This window comes from Rana temporaria, chromosome 1 (assembly GCF_905171775.1).
Source record: "Rana temporaria chromosome 1, aRanTem1.1, whole genome shotgun sequence".
Taxonomy (NCBI): domain Eukaryota; kingdom Metazoa; phylum Chordata; class Amphibia; order Anura; family Ranidae; genus Rana; species Rana temporaria.
Genome location: NC_053489.1, coordinates 533,514,481 through 533,533,310, shown reverse-complemented (window position 1 = coordinate 533,533,310; position 18,830 = coordinate 533,514,481). Strand labels below are relative to the sequence as shown.

Genomic DNA, 18,830 nt, shown 5'->3' with positions numbered 1-18,830 from the left:
GAGGCGGTGCGCTAGCCGGAAACGCTCCAAAAGTCCTGCTAGCAGCATCTTTGGAGCGGTGAGAGGAGCGGTGTGTTTACCGCTCCTTCCCATTGAAAACAATGGGACTCCGTGGTAATACCACCTATGCGCTCTTTTTCGGCCACTAGCGGGGGTTAATACCAGCACTATACCGCCATCGCACATCCGACCCCAGTGTGAAAGGGGCCTTAGGGTGATGGCAAAATAAAAAAGGAGTACCCTGTACAGGTAGTCCAACCTTTTTGCCAAACTTTGACCAACTCCCCAAAATAGGGAGAAAATTTGCCAAGTGCTAGGTTTTACCTACACTATAAACACAACCAATGACCATTTCAAAATGGTTCTATAGATCTTTTATTTGGAAGAAACAGATGGAGAAACTCACCAGGCAATATTGCTTGTGGATAAACTTTAGGACGATTTTTCATAACCGCACAGTAGATAAGAAAATAAACAGAGCTGGTGACAAAAATTCCACTGAAGTGTGCAAACACATAGTCTAAATCTGAAAAAGAATAAATATATATATTTTTAATAGGACTGCGCTAACAGAAGAATTCTCCAGGATCCCACTGAGAAATTTGTGGCATTAAAGCATCTCACAAGCTAATGCATAAATTGTATGCACCATCACAGAATGCTGCCTACACAAAAAAGGTCACAAAGCATATATGGATTTATCAATTAAGAAGAGCTAAATACATTTATAAGAAGACACAAAGTAGTATATAATTGTGTCTCAATCATGCCTATAAAGTGCCATAATTGTATTTAAAAAGTGTGATGCCACTATTTAAAGAGCAGTATAAATGCTCATAAATAGGCATTTCTCTCCTTGTAATGCAATTCACACTTTGCTGGAACTAATTACAAAATATCTTCAACCATAAATAATTGCAGAGCTAAGAGAAAAAAAAAAAAAGAAGGAAAAGAAGAAAGCAGATTTGGTTTATCTTTCTCTTACCAAATTGGCTTGCTCCAGCATATATGCTTTCATTGTGCTTGCTGTGGTCTTTGATATACAGGACAGGAATAAAACAGGAGCCATAAAGGACCCCTGCACAAATTGCCATCGCTGAGCCTCTGTCAGAAAAATAAGGGCAGACAGAATATAAATAAAAGAGCGTTGAACGATTACAAGTATCATTCATTTAAACTACTTGCCGTCCAGAAGATTTACCCCCTTCATGACCAGGCATTTTTTATTAAATGTTTTGCGATAAGGCACTGCGTTAATTGTACTAAACAATTGCGCAGTCATGTAATGCTGTACACAAATGAAGTTTATGCAATTCCACCCCCCCCCCCCCCCAATAGAACTTTATTTTGGTGGTATCTGACCACCTCTGGGTTTTTTATGCTATATAAAAAAAAAAAAAAGGCAGACAATTAAAAAAAAAAATACTTATATATAGATTTTTTACCTTTTGCTATAAAATATATCCAATCAAAGTTTTTCAAAATCAAATTTCTTCATAAAATTTAGGCCAATATATATTCTGCTATATATTTTTGGTAAAAAACAAAAAAAAAAAACACAATAATTGTTCATGCATTGGTTTGCGTCTACAAACTATGGGATATATACTGGAACTTTTATTCATTTATGTTGTTTTTACTAGGAATGGTGGCAATCAGAAACTTCTAGTGCAGGCATGTCCAAAGTCCGGCCCTGAGGGCAAATTGTGGCCCGCAGGGTAATTTGGAGAATATATATATATATATATAATATCTTCTGTGGTCCCCAGGGCCACAAAAGATATATACCGTATTTATCAGCACTGCCTTGGAGGGTACGGGACGAGCAGCATCAAAGCATCAAATTACATACAAGAGAGAGAGAGAGGGGAGAGAGGGGGGAGAGAGAGGAGAGAGAGAGAAGAGAGAAGAGAGAAGAGAGGAGAGAGGAGAGAGGAGAGAGGAGAGAGGAGAGAGGAGAGAGGAGAGAGGAGAGAGGAGAGAGGAGAGAGGAGAGAGGAGAGAGGAGAGAGGAGAGAGAGAGAGAGAGAGAGAGAGAGAGAGACTTTGTGGGAACCAGTGACACTAGAGGGCCAGTTTACACCACATACGGATTCGTCAGTTTTTGCTTACAGTTCCCACCACACGCTGTTCCGCTGTGCGCTTTTCATACAATTTGCTATGTTCCAGTACAGTTCTGTGCAGAAAAAAAATGCAGCACACTCTACTTTATTTTCTGCACCGGAAACTGACTGCACTGGTGTGAACTAGAGCCATTGGAATACATGGAAAACACTGTGTATGCATTTTTTGCGCAGGAAAAAAAAAAGTGCACGGAACTGCATCTGGTGTGAACTGGCATTAATACAGTGATCAGTGCTAAAAATAAACACTGTCACTGTACTAATGACACTGGCAGGGAAGGAGTTAAACATCTAGGATGATTAAAGGGTTAAATGTGCATCTAAGCAGTGCTTGTGTGTAATGTGTGGCATTTTTACTAAGGGAGGTTATGGAAAGAAAACTCATCAATCCCCACGCCCCTCATAATAGGACAGAGCTCTGCATTGTTTACATATGCAGAGCGCCATCCAGCGGGTTTCGGCAGACATTCACTTTTCTTTTTTTCTAAAATGTACTAAGCATGCATAAACACAGAGGCCCAGATTCACAGCAGAGATACGACGGAGTATCTCAGATACTCCGTCGTATCTCTCAGAGTATCTATGCGACTGATTCATAGAATCAGTTACGCATAGATAGCCCTAAGATCCGACAGGTGTAATTGTTTTACACTGTCGGATCTTAGAATGCAATACCGCGGCCGCCGCTGGGTGGAGTTCGCGTTGTATTCCAGCGCCGGGTATGCAAATGAGGTTTTACGGCGATCCACGACGGTTTTTCGCGTTCGGTACGTCGTCGCTAGTCTAGTTTCCCGTCGCAATTTTAGTCGTAGTTTTACCTGCCCTAACTTTACACAGCCCACGTATGTGCTGTATAAAGTATGGCCGTCGTTCCCGCGTCGAAATGTAAAAAAAAATGTTTCTTGCGCAAGACATCCGGGAATACGAAAGTACACTACGCACGTGGCCGTTCGAAAAAATGACGTCACTTCGCGCAAAGCACGGCGGGAATTTCAAAATGGAGCATGCGCAGTAGGTCCGGCGCGGGAGCGCGCCTAATTTAAATGGCACACGCCCCTTTGAATTACGCGGGCTTACGCCGGCGTAAGTTTTCATGCAAGTGCTTGGTGAATCAGGCACTTGCGATGAAAACTTGCGGCGGTGTAACGTATCTACGATACGTTACGCTGGCCGCAGTTCTATGTGAATCAGGACCAGAGTGCCCAACCCCAGACCTTGCACATCCCCCCCCTCAAACAGGTTTCACCCCAGATCTCCCTGAAGTATGGCTCTGTGCAGAGGTTCAGGACAAAAAAAAAAAAAACTACTACTGTGCTCTCTTTGGAAAACCCACAATGCACCACAAAATGTGGTATTGCTTTACTGCTACCCCTGCATTGAAATATTGTTCATAGTATTAAACGTATAGTGCTACTCATCATTCCAAATGTTTTTCTCCAACTCCCTGAACAATTGGTTTCCTAGTGTAGTGAGAATGACAGGATTACTTACTTACATTATTCGTCTTTGTAAAGGTGATAATTTGTCTATCCACGATTCATCTGATGGCGTGTCTCCCTTTGAATTGATCTGTTCAAACAAATTAAAAGGTATTTTTTCAGCTGCACTTGCCACTTATTCAAACAAATGATGTCATAATGAATACTTGTTCAACTCAAAAGCACACAAAAACTCAAGCATTTTATTTTGAGTTGGCACATGGGGGGTGATTATAAAAGCACCCCATTCAAACTGACTGTATTTTACCACCCATGTTTGAATTTAAAGAGGAACTGCAGCCTGCTTACATAATTTGTAATAAAAACATCTTTGCCATTCTGAAGATTCCCTCCCACTTTGCATATTATTTTATATATACTGCGATTCTGTACTTGCCAAATATACTGCACAAATCTCCCTCCACTGAGTCTGGCTGCATCCATTTCAACTGTTGGCAGCTGAAGCTGCTGCCTGTTCACTTCCTGGATTTACACAGACTCCAGCTCTGCAGCTCTCATTGACCCTCTTATGGCTCATCCCCCCCTCGCTTCCACGAGAGTGAGAGAGAGCGCGTGCGCGCTATGCATGATGTCATAAGCCAAGGCGAATGACCAGACAAGAAACAGGAAGTGGGCTGTATAAGGTATTTACTGGCAGCAAAAAAAATTACTATCCAAAGTTAAAACAAAGGCAGAACATGCAATAGATGGAAAGTTGAAAACAAATGACCGAAGGTCCGCTTTAAAAGTAGAATTAAGGTGGTTCTAAACTTAAAAGTTTTTAAATTATATGCATTAAGGTAAACAGTATTTTTTTTCCAGCCCCATTTATACTTACCTGAGGCCATTTCCGATCCAGCGCTGTGGCAGATTGATAGCAGCAGCACCCATTGGCTCCCACTATGGTCAATCAAATCCAGTGATGAGGTAGCAGGGGGCTGAACCACTCAAGCTGTGTCAGTAGACGCAGACTGGGAGGTTCGGGAGCAAGCCTGCACAAGTTCCCCCATATGGGGACACTTACTGAAAAGGAGGAACCAAGAGAGCCAGTGGGGGACCCCAGGAGAGGAGAGGAAGCTGTTCTGCAAAGGTAGCAATTAGAAGGTTGAGACAAACCATTTACCACCGACATGGATGCTTACAATGACCATCTTTTAGTTATTCACTTAAAACCTTTATCCTCCACCCCACCCACCCAAAATGTTTTTGCTGCAACAGTTTCCACCAGTGATATGAGGCAAGAATGCTCCCACTGACACCCCCAGTGGGGCATATTGCCTGCCACTGAAAAACAATGGTGAACCATTCCTCACTCAATATATCAACAATGGTACATTATTCCTCTCAATGATACCAATGATGGGAGGGAGGAATTTCCTCCTATTGATACCAATGATAGGGAAATATATATTCATCACACAGATATCAGTTATGATGTACTATTTCAGGGGTGCCCAACCAGTGGCCCGGGGGCCACATGTGGCCCGCGGAGCACTCTGATGTGGGCGCAACCTCTGGGATGGTGGTTTGGCAAGCCCAGATCGCAAGGTTGCTGAACCGCCATCCCAGAGCATCAGTGTTGTGAATGAAGCTTCCTGTATAGCACCGACTCCTGTCACAAGCAATACTAAATACACTCTGGTTGAGGCAGAAACAGCTGGTGATACCTGAATGGAAGACTGTTATTAACCACTCGGCTACCAGCCGCCGTCAATTGTGCCGCTGTCAATTGACGGCGGCACAGTAGCTCAATTGTTCTGACAGGACGTCATATGTTGTCCTCGTCTTTTAAAGCCGCTAGGGGGGGCGCGGACGCCTCAGGATTGGTGGTCAATAGGAGGAGTAGGGCCCCTATTAGTAGGAGGAATAGTATCCCATAATTGGTATCAGTGGAAAAAAGAGTGCCCCATTGTTGGTGTTAATGGGAGGAAAAGTGCCCCAAGGGCCAGATAGAAGCTAGTAAAGGGCCACATTTGGCCCTCGGGCCGCAGTTTGGAGACCCCTGACTTACTGGCTGGATCATAAGATGAAAATAAAGAAAAGAAAGCCTAACAAAAAAATAAATAAAAAATAAACAAACAAATGCAAAGTACTGGTAAGCTGCAATATAAAAAATGTTTGCTTTTTGATTTAAAACCACTTTAAGTTGCAATAGACTGGAGTGGAATTGAGCACATGGGACTGCCTCAAAGGAGGTCATCATTTAGATATGAAGGGGGTAGGGAAGCATGAAAGGGGAGAGGAAAGGGGTGGGAAATTATGACTGAACGGTAAGAGGAGTCTTGGCTCTATAAAATAAATAAGGAGTCCAAATCTTCCAATATTTGTCCTCTTGTTCCTTCAGGATCATAGTAAAGTTCTCCATTTCCTGGATTTCCACAAACCTCACCCACCAATGAGCGTTTGTCGGGGGGCTTGTATTTTTCCATAATGCCGGTACAAGCCTTGGCAAGTTTTTTTAGTAAAGAATTTGTAAAGAAAGGAGAAGAAGGAAGAAGAAAGAAGAAAGAAGAAGAAAGAAGAAGAAAGAGCATATTTTTGCCAATATCTTATTCAAACTCTGCTAAATACTGGGCTGTCTGGAAAAGGTAAGGCTTCCTTGTTTGGCTCTTTATGGACAGTTTTATATCAAGACTTATGCCGTGAAGGATCCAACAAAATAAGATATCTTCCAAAAGTGCTCCACCACTCCAGCAAGTCACCACATCGATCCAAGCGTATCCAGTATCAGAAACATTAAATAAAAATTGGATTGTGCAATTCAACTCAAAAGAATTGGAAACAATCAGTGTAATGCAACTATCATAACACTTGCTTGGTGACATCACAGGTAGGCTCCACCCTATGCGTTTCACAGCAATGCTGTGTTCGCTTGAACAAATGTATTCACATGAAACCTGTCAGTGGGAGCCTACCTGTGACGTCATCACGCACGCCACAAGCAGAGCTGAGGGCGTCAGGGCAAGTGTTACGGTAGCTGCATTATTCTGTTTTTGATTCTTGCGAGTAAAATTGCACAATACATTTTATTGGATACTGGGCCATGGTTTCTGTGTCACATGTTTTGTGCTGGTATAAAATTATTTGTACCATTGCTTGTCATATTGATTTTTTTCCCCTTACTTTGCCAAACAAAATGATCCAAAATGCTAAAATGCACATTTGATTCAGGCATGTGAAAATGCACTAAAAGATGCAGGTTTATTAGTGCATTTAAATAAACCCAAACTGTAGCCATAAGGATCATTGGTCCTTGACAGGTTTTCTAGATTAAAATGGTTACACTGCCCACACTAATGCATATATTTAAACCTTAAAAAAAAAAAAAGTTACAGGTAAGGTCTCTCCTCTTTAACTAGCGATGACTGACAATAATCAGATGGGAGCGTTTCGTGTGGAATACACAGCACATAAAAGCAAGCAATAAACACTGCTTGGACTTTGTAATACATACACTATTTATTAGAAGTGGAGTGGTTTCTGGTTCAGATGTAACCGGTTTAATGTCAGTTTTCACAAACAGGAAGATAACTGCACTGTAAAACAAATATTCCGCACATATTAATCTTATATATTTTTTTAACAAACACAATCAACAAAAAATCTCATTAAAAAATTCTGAGAAAACATGACATTTGATGAATTTAAAATGACAATAATATTAGGTATTATAAACAATACACATGGAGTTTCCAAAACACATACAAATGCTCATGTAACAAATGAGAAACATTACCTTAGTGCAGAAAGCCCGGCTCCTGCATAGTTTAAATACGGCCTGTTAACTACTTCTGGATCTATTCCAAACATGCCAAATCTGGAAAAAAGTGATTTGATGCTTTATCTTGCGTAATAGAATACAATTTTATAAGGTCGTAAATATATGCATATACACAAACATAATTTTTTTTTTAGCAATAGTCACTGTAAATAATGCAAACATAAGTAAAGCAATGAAAACGTATAAATGCACATTTCATTAATGCACATAATAATTCACATATGTTTTTTACCACACACGTTAAATACTTGATATTATTTACTATACTTTAGTCTTAGATAAATTTAACAGAGATTTAAATTAAATACACTGAGGTAACACTCTAATAAATAGGGGTGCAACGGATCGTGCCCGATCCGCGAATGGGTCGACCTGTTCGGATCGGCACAGTATGCGATCCGCGGAACGCACCGCCGCCGCGGCCTTAGGAAAGACAGCGGCTTCAGCCTAGCTCCGGAGCAGTCGGCCATCTTGGTACACTCGGCGGCGGTGCGCGCTGACGTCATTACCCCTCCCTCTGCTCGTGGATCTTTTCTATTCTGCAAGAGCGTGCTGACTCTGCATGCAACCTGAGTACAGCGAGACGGACCATCAGTACAGTGAGTTGGCTAATGGCTATTACAGGGGAAAAATGGCTATACACACAGTGTTACTGTTTACTAGTGTGGGGGCAATGTTGGCTATGACTATTATTACAGTGACTATTATTACAGTGGCAAAAATGGCAATTACAGTGTTACTGTTTTACTAGTGTGGGGGCAATGTTGGCTATGGCTATTAATAATAGCCATAGCCAACATTGCCCCCACACTAGTAAAACAGTAACACTGTAATTGCCATTTTCCCACTGTAATGGTCCCAAAAATGTGTCAAAATTGTCCGATGTGTCCGCCATAATGTCGCGGTCACGAAAAAAATCGCTAATCGCCGCCATTGGTAGTAAAAAAAAAATATTAATAAAAATGTAAAAAAAGACAAAACTTTTGTTTGTCTTGTGTTTTTTTTTTTTTTTTTTTACTGATCCGAAAATGATCCAATCCGTGACTCCTGATCCGAGAATCGATCCGATCCGTGAGTTTTTTGATCCGTTGCACCCCTACTAATAAATGGATTTGGAAACGAAAGCTCCTCCATGGAGACATACTCGATAGATTTTATAATATAAACAATAACCAACATCTAGAAAATTACCGATTGTTAATATAACATCTTGCTTAAAAGTTATCAGATTATCGATCCCTGTAATGTGCATCTTTTACTGCATTTGTCCATATAAGTTGTTTGTACACTTTCATTTGTACTTTTTATTATATGGAAAATGGAAATACCTTTGAATAAACATATTGAACAAGAAAACGTATAAATGCAAGAGGAAACATACCAATACATTGATTGCACATTAAAGATAAAATATCAAGATGCATTAACATTTTTGAATAAGATGGAGTAATGGATAGTACAGCTCTGGAAAAGTAACTGCACTTCGATCTGTTGATCTCAATCTATCTCATATTGGTAATATGTAAACATCAGCAGATAAAAAAACACTTTTATTCACAGTACAATTATAGTAAATGCGGACAGAAAACTAGCAATATGAAAATGTCAGTGCATAGCATACCAATTTAATATAACACTTTCCTGGAACTCTGTAAACAACAAAGAAAGGTGCTACTACCCCAGATTAATGAAACTCCTCCTGAGCTGTCGGGTGCAGGATGTGCAGTTGCTCAGCTACCAAAGTGATGAATAGTTATAGGACAATCCGCAACTCCATACATGCTTTCCTGAAAATCTGAGGCCTCGTACACACGACCGCGGACCAGTTTCCACAGACATGTCCGACCGTGTGTAGGGCCTACCGGACCGGATTCCTGGGCTAGTGGACAGGTTTCCAGCGGACAAAAGTTTCTTAGCATGCTAAGAAACTTGTCCGTCGGACATGTCCGATGGTCAGTATGACTCATCGGACATGTCCGCTGGTTATGACGTATAACCAGCGGCCCGAAATCCCGCGCATGCGTCGAATTGATTTGACGCATGCGTGGAAGCATTGAACTTCCGCGTCAGAGAACGTCGGTGTCGTATACGTCACCGCGTTCTCTGTCCGCGGGGATTTTGGTCTGATGGTGTGTACACACATCAGACCAAAGCATCCCAGCAGACATGTCCGATGAAAACGGTCCGCGGACCGTTTTCATCGGACATGTCTGGCCGTGTGTACGAGGCCTGAGGCCTCGTACACACGACGAGTTTCTCGGCAAAAACCAGCAAGAAACTAGCTGGGAGATATTTTTTTGCCGAGGAAACCGGTCGTGTGTACATTTTCATCGAGAAACTCGACGAGCCAAAAAGAGAGCAAGTTCTCTATTTCCTCGACGGGAGTCTCAAATTGGCTCGTCGAGTTCCTTCTCGGGCTGGTTTCCGACGAGAAACTCGAGCGTGTGTATGCTAAGAAACCCGCGCTTGCTCAGAATAAAGTATGAGACGGGAGTAAAAGTAGCATTTGTAATGGAGATAACATATTTTTCACGCTGTAACAGACTGAAAAGTGCAAATCGTCTCTTACCAAACTTTTACTTAACACGCAAACACATGAGATTAGCATAACCAGCCCCAAGAGTTTAGCCAGTGGAATCGAACTTCCCCTGCCGGTGTATGTGTTGTACGTCACCGCGTTTGAGAACGAGGAGATTTTATCTTGACAGTGTGTACGCAAAGCAAGCTTGTCGAGTTCCTCCACAAGCCTGACAAGGAACTCGACGAGGAAAACGATGTGTTTCTCCCGTCGAGTTCCTCGGTCGTGTGTACGAGGCCTGACTTTGATTGGGGACTGCAGGGTGATAATTTAGCACTTCCTAAGAACAGGTTGATATATTCAGGCCCTGCATGTTTCAGTGGAACTTCAGCTTGAGGCTGAATGACATGTGAGCGCCACTCACAGTCCAGGAGTGTTGTGAGCCAAAGCTGCAATCACATTGAAATCTTCAATGGCATACAGATCTCTTATCACATCCTGTCCTGTATACACAAGGAGGGAGAAGAAATCTTTCCAAAGTGAGAGGAATCAATCTTCACATCACGTTACTGGAAAAGTTTCTCCATTTGCAAGATTTACCCACTGACAACAAAAGTTTCGATATTTCAGGCCTAGTGACAAAAGGCTTCAGGACAAATTGGAGATGGTGGAGAAACAGGGCCTTGCAAAAGTATTTACCCTCCTTGGCTTTTACCTATTTTGTTACATTACAGCCTTTAGTTTAATGTTTTTTTGTATCTGAATTATATGTGATGGATCAGAACACAGTCAAATTAGAAAAATACATACAAATTTTTTTTTTCAGAAATAAAACTGATAATTGGCATGCATGTGCGTATGTATTTACCCCCTTTGTTACCTTCAGAAGTCACATAATTGGATTGCACACAGGTGGACATCATTTCACCAAGTGTCACATGATCTGTCATTACATATACACATCTTTATGAAAGGACCCTGAGGCTGCAACACATAAGCAAGAGGCACGGCTAGCTAAACACTGCCATGAAGACCAAGGAACTTTCCAAACAAGTACGGGACAATGGAAAAGGGAATAGCTGCTCCAGATGAATATCCTCCGTTGCAGACAAAGCAGGAACAAAGATTGTCTCTGGACAGCCGCACTCTGAAAAAATTGTAGCCTTTTATTAAAAGAAGGACAGCACTAAAGGTCACAGCAAAATAAAATAAAACCTGACCTCTGACGCGTTTCGCATTGAAACTAGTGCTTAGTCATAGCTACCAAGCACTAGTTTCAGTGCGAAACGCGAGTCAGGTTTTATTTTATTTTGCTGTGACTTGTAGTGCTGTCCTTCTTTTAATAAAAGGCTACAATTTGTTCAGAGTGCGGCTGTCCAGAGACAATCTTTGTTCCTGCAGTACGGGACAATGTTGTTGAGAAGTACAAGTCGGGGATAGGTTATAAAAAATATCCAAATCTTTGATGTTCCCTAAGAGCACCATCAAATCTATCACAACCAAATGGAAAGAACATGGCACAACAGCAAACCTGCCAAGAGATGGCCGCACACCAAAACTCACAAACCGGGCAAGGAGGGCATTAATCAGAGGCAGCACAGAGACCTATGGTAACCTTGGAGGAGCTGCAAAGTTCCACCACAGAGATTGGAGTATCTGTACATAGTACGACAATAAGCTGTACGCTCCATAGAGTTGGGCTTTATGGCAGCGTGGCCAGAACAATGCCATTACTTTCAGCAAAAAACTAAATGGCGCGTTTTGAGTTTGCAAAAAGGCATGTGGGAGACTCCCAAAATGTATAGAGGAAGGTGCTCTGGTCTGATGAGACTAAAATTGAACTTTTTGGCCAAAGAAAACACTATGTCTGGCCCAAATCCAACACATCACATCACGCAAAGATCACCATCCCCACAGTGAAACATGGTGGTAGCAGCATCATGCTGTGGGGATGTTTTTCAGCAGTCAGGACTGGGAAACCGGTCAGAGTTGAGAGAAAGATGGATGGTGCTAAATACAGGGATATTCTTGAGCAAAACCTGTACCACTCTGTGTGTGATTTGAGGCTAGGACAGAGGTTCACCTTCCACCAGGACAATGACCCCAAACACACTGCTAAAGCAACACTTGAGTGGTTTAAGGGGAAACATGCAAATGTGTTGGAATGGCATAGTCAAAGCCCAGACCTCAATCCAATAGAAAATCTGGGGCCAGACTTAAAGATTGCTGTTCACAAGCGCAAACCATCCAAATTGAAGGAGCTGGAGCAGTTTTGCAAGTAGGAATGAGCAAAAATCCCAGTGGTAAGATGTGGCAAGCTCAAAGAGACTTACCAGTTGAGTTGAGTTGAGTGGCATCTTGATATAGCGCAGTCATTTATCTCGTAGGATGTTTATCTAAAGCGACTTGGAGCTGTGATAGCTGCAAAAGGTGGCTCTACAAAGTATTGACTTTAGGGGGGGGGGGGGTGAATTGTTATGCACATTGGCCCAGATTCAGGTAGATCCGCGCAATATTTGCGTGGGCAAAGGGCAAAGATTTTTCTCTGCGCCCACGCAAATATTTCGATTTGCCCGCGATTCATGGAGCAGTAGCTCCGTAAATTGCGCGGGCGCTATGCTAATTAGCCCTGCGTAAGGGCGCCTAATGTAAATGATCCCGCCGGGGGCGGGAATCATTTAAATTAGGCGCGCTCCCGCGCCGAGCGAACAGCGCATGCTCCGTCGGGAAACTTTCCCGACGTGCATTGCGGCAAATGACGTCGCAAGGACGTCATTTGCTTCTAAGTGAACGTGAATGGCGTCCAGCGCCATTCACGAATCACTTACGTAAACGACGTGAAATTTAAATTTCACGAGCGGGAAGGGCGGCTATACTTTAGCATTGGCTGCTCCTACTATGAGAAGGAGCAGCCTTACGCTAAAGTCGCCGTACGGAAACTCCGTACCTTGCGTGCGCAGGGCCCGCGCAACTTTTGTGAATCGGTGGTAGTATGCAATTTGCATACTATACGCCGATCACAATGGCCGCGCCCCCTAGCGGCCAACGCAAGAATGCAGCCTGAGATACGAAGGCATAAGGAGGCTTATGTCTGTCATATCCTAGGCTGCAGTCCGCGTAGCGATGTTCCTGAATCAGGGGCATTCGCTACGCGGGAGCAAAACAGCTATTGCGCGGGCGCAATAGCTTCTTGAATCTGGGCCATTGACTTTTTCTGTTATTTTGTCCTATTTGCTTAACCACTTAAGGACCTTTTAACACCCTAGAGACTAAAATGGCGGTCATTGCAATACTTTTTGTCATACCGTATTTGCGCAGCGGTCTTACAAGCACACTTTTTTTGGAAAATATTCACTTTTTGAATTAAAAAATAAGACAACAGTAAAGTTAGCCCAATTTTTTTATATATTGTGAAAGATAATGTTACGCTGAGAAAAAATGATACCCAACATGTCACACTTCAAAATTGCGCCCGCTCGTGGAATGGCGTCAAACTTTTACTCTTAAAAACCTCCATAGGCGACGTTTAAAAAATTCTATAGGTTGCATCTTTTGTGCTACAGAGGAGGTCTCGAATTATTGCTCTCGCTCCAACGATCGCGATGATACCTCACTTGTGTGGTTTGAACACCGTTTTCATATGCGGGCGCTACTCACGTATGCGTTCGCTTCTGCGTGCGAGCTCGTCGGGACGGGGCGCTTTAAAAAAAAATATTTTTGTTTTCTTATTTTTGCTTTTTTTATTTTTTACACTGAAAAAAAATAAATTATCACTTTTATTCCTATTACAAGGAATGTAAACATCCCTTGTAATAGAAAAAAGCATGACAGGTCCTCTTAACCACTTTCATACAGGGCACGTATACACCTTCCCGCCCAAGCCAATTTTCAGCTTTCAGCACTGTCGCAATTTGAATGGCAATTGCGCGGTCATGCTAAAATGTACCCAAACAAAATTGGCGTCCTTTTTTACCCATTTTTTTTTGCGCAACAACTAAAAAAAGACCGAAAATTTTGAAAAAAAATACGTTTTTATTTTTTTCTGTAACTTTTTTGTAAATAAGTACGTTTTCTCTTTTAATTACGGGCACTGATATGGTGGCACGGATGGGCACAGATGAGATGGCACTGATGGACATCGACAAGGTAGTACTGACGGGCACAGATGAGGTGGCACTGATTGGCGGCGCTGGTATGCGGCACTGATGGGCACACATAGGCGGCACTCATGGGCACACATAGGCGGCACTCATGGGCACTCATGGGCGGCACAGATGGGTACTCATGGGCGGCACAGATGGGCACTCATGGGCGGCACAGATGGGCACTCATGGGCGGCACAGATGGGCACTCATGGGCGGCACAGATGGGCACTCATGGGCGGCACAGATGGGCACTCATGGGCGGCACAGATGGGCACTCATGGGCGGCACAGATGGGCACTCATGGGCGGCACAGATGGGCACTCATGGGCGGCACAGATGGGTACTCATGGGCGGCACAGATGGGCACTGTGGGGCGGCACAGATGGGCACTGTGGGGCGGCACAGATGGGCACTGTGGGGTGGCACAGATGGGCACTGTGGGGTGGCACAGATGGGCACTGTGGGGTGGCACAGATGGGCACTGTGGGGTGGCACAGATGGGCACCGTGGGGTGGCACTGATGGACACTGTGGGGCGTCACTGATGGACACTGTGGGGCGGCACTGATTTACTTGTTGCCAGTCAGTGCCCATTTGTGGGCACTGATTGGCATCTTTTTTTTTTGCATCTTTTTTTTCCCATTTTTTTTTTTTTTTTCTCAGACTTTTATTTTTATTTTTTTGACTTTTTTTTCTCCATTTTTTTTTGTTTTGCCCTTCCCTGGTGGGCATCCCTGGTGGTCCATGTGGCGATCCGAGGGGGGGCTGCGCTGATAAACAATCAGCGCGAACCCCCCGTCAGGAGAGCCGCCGATCGGCTCTCCTCTACTCGCGTCTGTCAGACGCGAGTGAGGAAGAGCCATCGACGGCTCTTCCTGTTTACATCGTGATCAGCCGTGGTTGGACAAGTGGTTAAATATGATATCTGGGGTCAAAAAAACCTCAGATCTAATATTTAGACTTAAATACAAAAAAAAAAAATAAAAAAAAAAATGGAAAAAATTACATTTAGAAAATATTGCTTTAAGAAGCATTGGCGGAAGTGATGTTTTGACGTCACTTCCGCCCTGCTATGCTATGGGGACGGGTGGGGGCCATCTTGCCCTCACTTGTATCCCAGCTGAGGAGAGGAAAGGACCCGATCGCCTCCGCCGCTACCGACGGCTCCGGTAAGCGGCGGGAGAGCAGCGGGAGCCCTCTCCCACTGCCGATAAAGGTGATCTTGCGGCGAATCTGCCGCAGAGACCACCGTTATCGTTTACAGGACCGCACACAGTAAAGATAGATATTTTGGTAGTGGCAGCAGCTGCTGCCGTTACCGAGATATCCATCTTTAAAAAAAGGACGTATATGTACTTTAAAGGGGTGGTTCCCCCTAAAACAAATTTCTAACAATACATTCGGAAGACTGCTTACACTGCGGGTAGGCTGGCTTTTTTTTTTTTTTTCGTACATACCTCGATCATATCGCATATCGCCGTTTCATCCCTCGGCTTCCGGGTAGGAGTCTTGCTGGACCTAGTTGATTGACGTTCCTCCGACCGGCGCATACTGCGCGCCACGACTTTCCGACAGAAGCCGAACGTCATTTCGCAGGCGCCGTATAAAGTCGGCTCTATACGGCGCCTGCGCAGCGACGGTCGGCTTCTTTCGGAAAGTCGCGACGTCAAGTATGCGTCGGTCGGAGGAACGTCAATCAACTAGGAACGCCCACCGCCACAAGACTCATACCCGGAAGTCGAGGGATGAAACGGCGATATCGAGGTATGTACGAAAAAAAAAAAAGCCAGCCTACCCGCAGTGTAAGCAGTCTTCCAAATGTATTGTTAGAAATTTGTTTTAAGGGGGAACCACCCCTTTAAGTGGTTAAAAAAAAAAAAAAAAAAAAAAAATCTTCAAAGTTGTGGGCATGTTCTGTAAATTAAATTATGCAAATTGTCAAACAATCCATGTTAATTCCAGGTTGTGAGGCAACAAAAACACGAAAAATGCCAAGGGGGGTGAATACTTTTGGAAGGCAAAGTATACAGAGCAATAGAAGCCTGGCAGAGGTGCTAACTTGTAAACACTTTATCCAAACCTAAACTGTGGTGTTTAACCACTTACCTGCAAAAGATTTACCCCCACCTTCAGGACCTGGCCATTTTTTTGCACTGCATTATTTTAACTGACAATTGTGCGGTCAAGCAACGCTGTACCCAAATAAAATTTATGTCATTATTTTTCCCCCACAGAGCTTTCTTTTGGTGGCATTTGATCACCACTGCATGTATTGTTTGCACTATAAACAAAAAAAAGACAGACAATTTTGATAAAAAAACAAAAAAAAAACATTTTACTTTCTGCTTTAAAACACATCCAATAAAAAAAATATGGAAAAAAATAAGCGTACATCGATTAGTTTGCGTAAAAGTTATAGCGTCTAAAAACTATGTTATTTATGGAATATGCACTGTCGTTGTACTGATGACACTGGCTGGGAAGGGGTTAAACATCTCGGGTGATCAAACGGTGTTCCTAGCCAGTGTTTTTGTGTGTACAGTGTGGTGCTTTCACTAGGAGATGGCGTCTAATCTCTGCTTTGCAGGAACACAGAATCCATCTCTTACCCCCTGTCAGAACGGTAATCTGCTTTGTTTACATAGGCAGATCCCCTTTCTGTCTGGTTTAGTGGCAATCGCCAGGTGCCGGAGGATATTGAGTGTCCGACACCCATAGATCGGCTTCTGCTGTGCAGGATCACACATTATACATACATACACGCAAACACAGATGTGATCCTGCGCAGAGCTGCCGCCCTGTAACAGTAAAACTGCTATAGGGCAGTCAGCAAGTTGTTAAACTCCTTCCAGAGTCCGAAGTGGCTCTGTGATGGCCACAGTCAGCTGAATATGGTTAACAGCTAAATATACAGTTGGAATGCATGCATGCCTGGTGACTGCCAATATCTTTGTATTTGTCCAGCTAGTCTCAAGACATATACAGCCTTATCAGTCTGCAGAACCAAGTCGGTTTCCTGACTTTGACTACTTCAGTTAGGCAACATGGTGAGGTCACCTCCCTGTCCCCAGCCTGTGACTGGACAGTGAACTACAAGACAGGGCCGTCTAAATAGCATCATGGGCCCCTGGGCAAAGTAATGCTCTGGCCCCTCTATGCCCTACATATCCCCCAAGCACTCTGACCCCTCAATACCCCTAGATATTCCCCCCAGCACTGTAACCATATACCATAAGATACCCCTTGTATTGTGACCCCACTACATCCCTGACAGGGCCGATCCGAGACGGGGTGCACAGGGTGCACTGCACCCAGGCGCCAGAGGGGAGGGGGCGCCAAAGTGTCAGGAGCAACGTTGGTCGGCATTGTGTTTTCCCTTCAGAATCTGGTTGCAGTGGCGTACCGGGGAGGGCGCTCCGCCCCAGGTGCCACACATTGCGGGGGTGTCAGCGGCTTCCCCGAGAACGGCGAGTGACCTGGCTGCTCCTTTGGAATTTTTTTTAGCCGGAACACCAAAGGCGCCGCGCTTGTCAGGTCTGTTTTCCTCCTCCCCGAACCTATTACTACACGCCGCACTGTGTGCTTCGGATCTCCCTAGCTGCCGCACGGGGGTTGGGGGGTGAGCTCTTGTATTAAGGGCGTGGGTTGGCCCGGAACACCCCCGCCTCTGCGCGCGATTGTCAGCTCCGTTTTCCTTCTCCCCACACCACAGCTGCTGAGCCTATTACTACACTCAGCCCGGGCGGCACAGCACACTGTGTCCTTTATCTCCCTAGCTGCTGCCGGGGGGGGGGGGGTGTAATGGCAGTGGTGTTCCCCGACCTCCGCCGCCCGAGGTGAGCTCTTGTGTAAAGTCAATAGTCTCAAACATTTAGAGCTCAACGTAGGCTCTGACTTGCCCAACAGAGATAACGTTTTTTTTTGGATCCTGTAGGTTACTACAAAGCAAAAGCAGCAAAGATGCAGGTAACATAATTTAAAATAAATCCAATTTATTAAATTCAAATACATGCTTGAACAGTATAAAGAGATAGCTAAGCAAGAGTAGGCATTGCAGTGAAAAATTTATGTTAAAAAAACGGCTGTAATTATGACATTCTAGAGTGGCCACATCTAGTCCACTAAAATCAGGTGATTTATCACATACAAACATTGCAATCTTGCCTTTTTCTTCTTTAGGTCCGGTTCACACTTGTGCGATGTCAGACATCGCATGTAATTCACAGCGCACTGCTGTTCACATCACATGCGATGTCTGTGCGATGCGATATCAGCCATACAGACAGTATGGCTGATATCGCACCACATTTGGTCCAAACGTGCACAGGACCCTTTTTTTTTTGTTCGGACCAGAATCGGATCGCATGGTGTTCACCAGTGCGATATGCGAGCTGAAATGGGGGTGTCATTAACATATAACATATAATGACACTCCCCAGCAGTTCGCAGTGTGAACTGCCATGCGAGTCGGGTGCGATTCGCAGGGTACTCACATCGCACCAGTGTGAACCAGCCCTTAATTAGAGAATGTTGAGATTTTTGGGGTATTTAGTTTATTTTTCTGTATTTTTCCTTTTAGTGTGTATCTGATTAATTTGTGCACTTTGGATTTAATTTTTTTTCCAATTTTTTTCATGTTTTTCTTCTTTTTGTAAAAAAACAAAGCATAAAATGAGGGGAAGCTAATGAGGTCAGTTTGGTACAAAAGTGTTGAATGGAGCTTTCATAACTAGTGGCGTTCCAACAGGGGGGCAATCCATCCACCCACCGCTTACAGGTGACACCC

At 43.8% G+C, this 18,830-nt stretch overlaps 1 protein-coding gene across 1 annotated transcript in view; it reads right to left on the bottom strand.

The window, feature by feature from the left end:
* TMEM144 (transmembrane protein 144) overlaps positions 1-18,830 on the bottom strand; it is a 52,207-nt gene that overhangs the window by 11,319 nt on the left and 22,058 nt on the right. The window contains exons 5-9 of the mRNA XM_040332309.1: positions 7,338-7,418; positions 7,056-7,137; positions 3,619-3,692; positions 986-1,104; positions 407-526 (exon numbers count right to left, since the gene is read on the bottom strand). Coding sequence (XP_040188243.1) covers positions 407-526; positions 986-1,104; positions 3,619-3,692; positions 7,056-7,137; positions 7,338-7,418 — 476 coding nt within the window. The remainder of the gene's footprint in view (positions 1-406; positions 527-985; positions 1,105-3,618; positions 3,693-7,055; positions 7,138-7,337; positions 7,419-18,830) is intronic.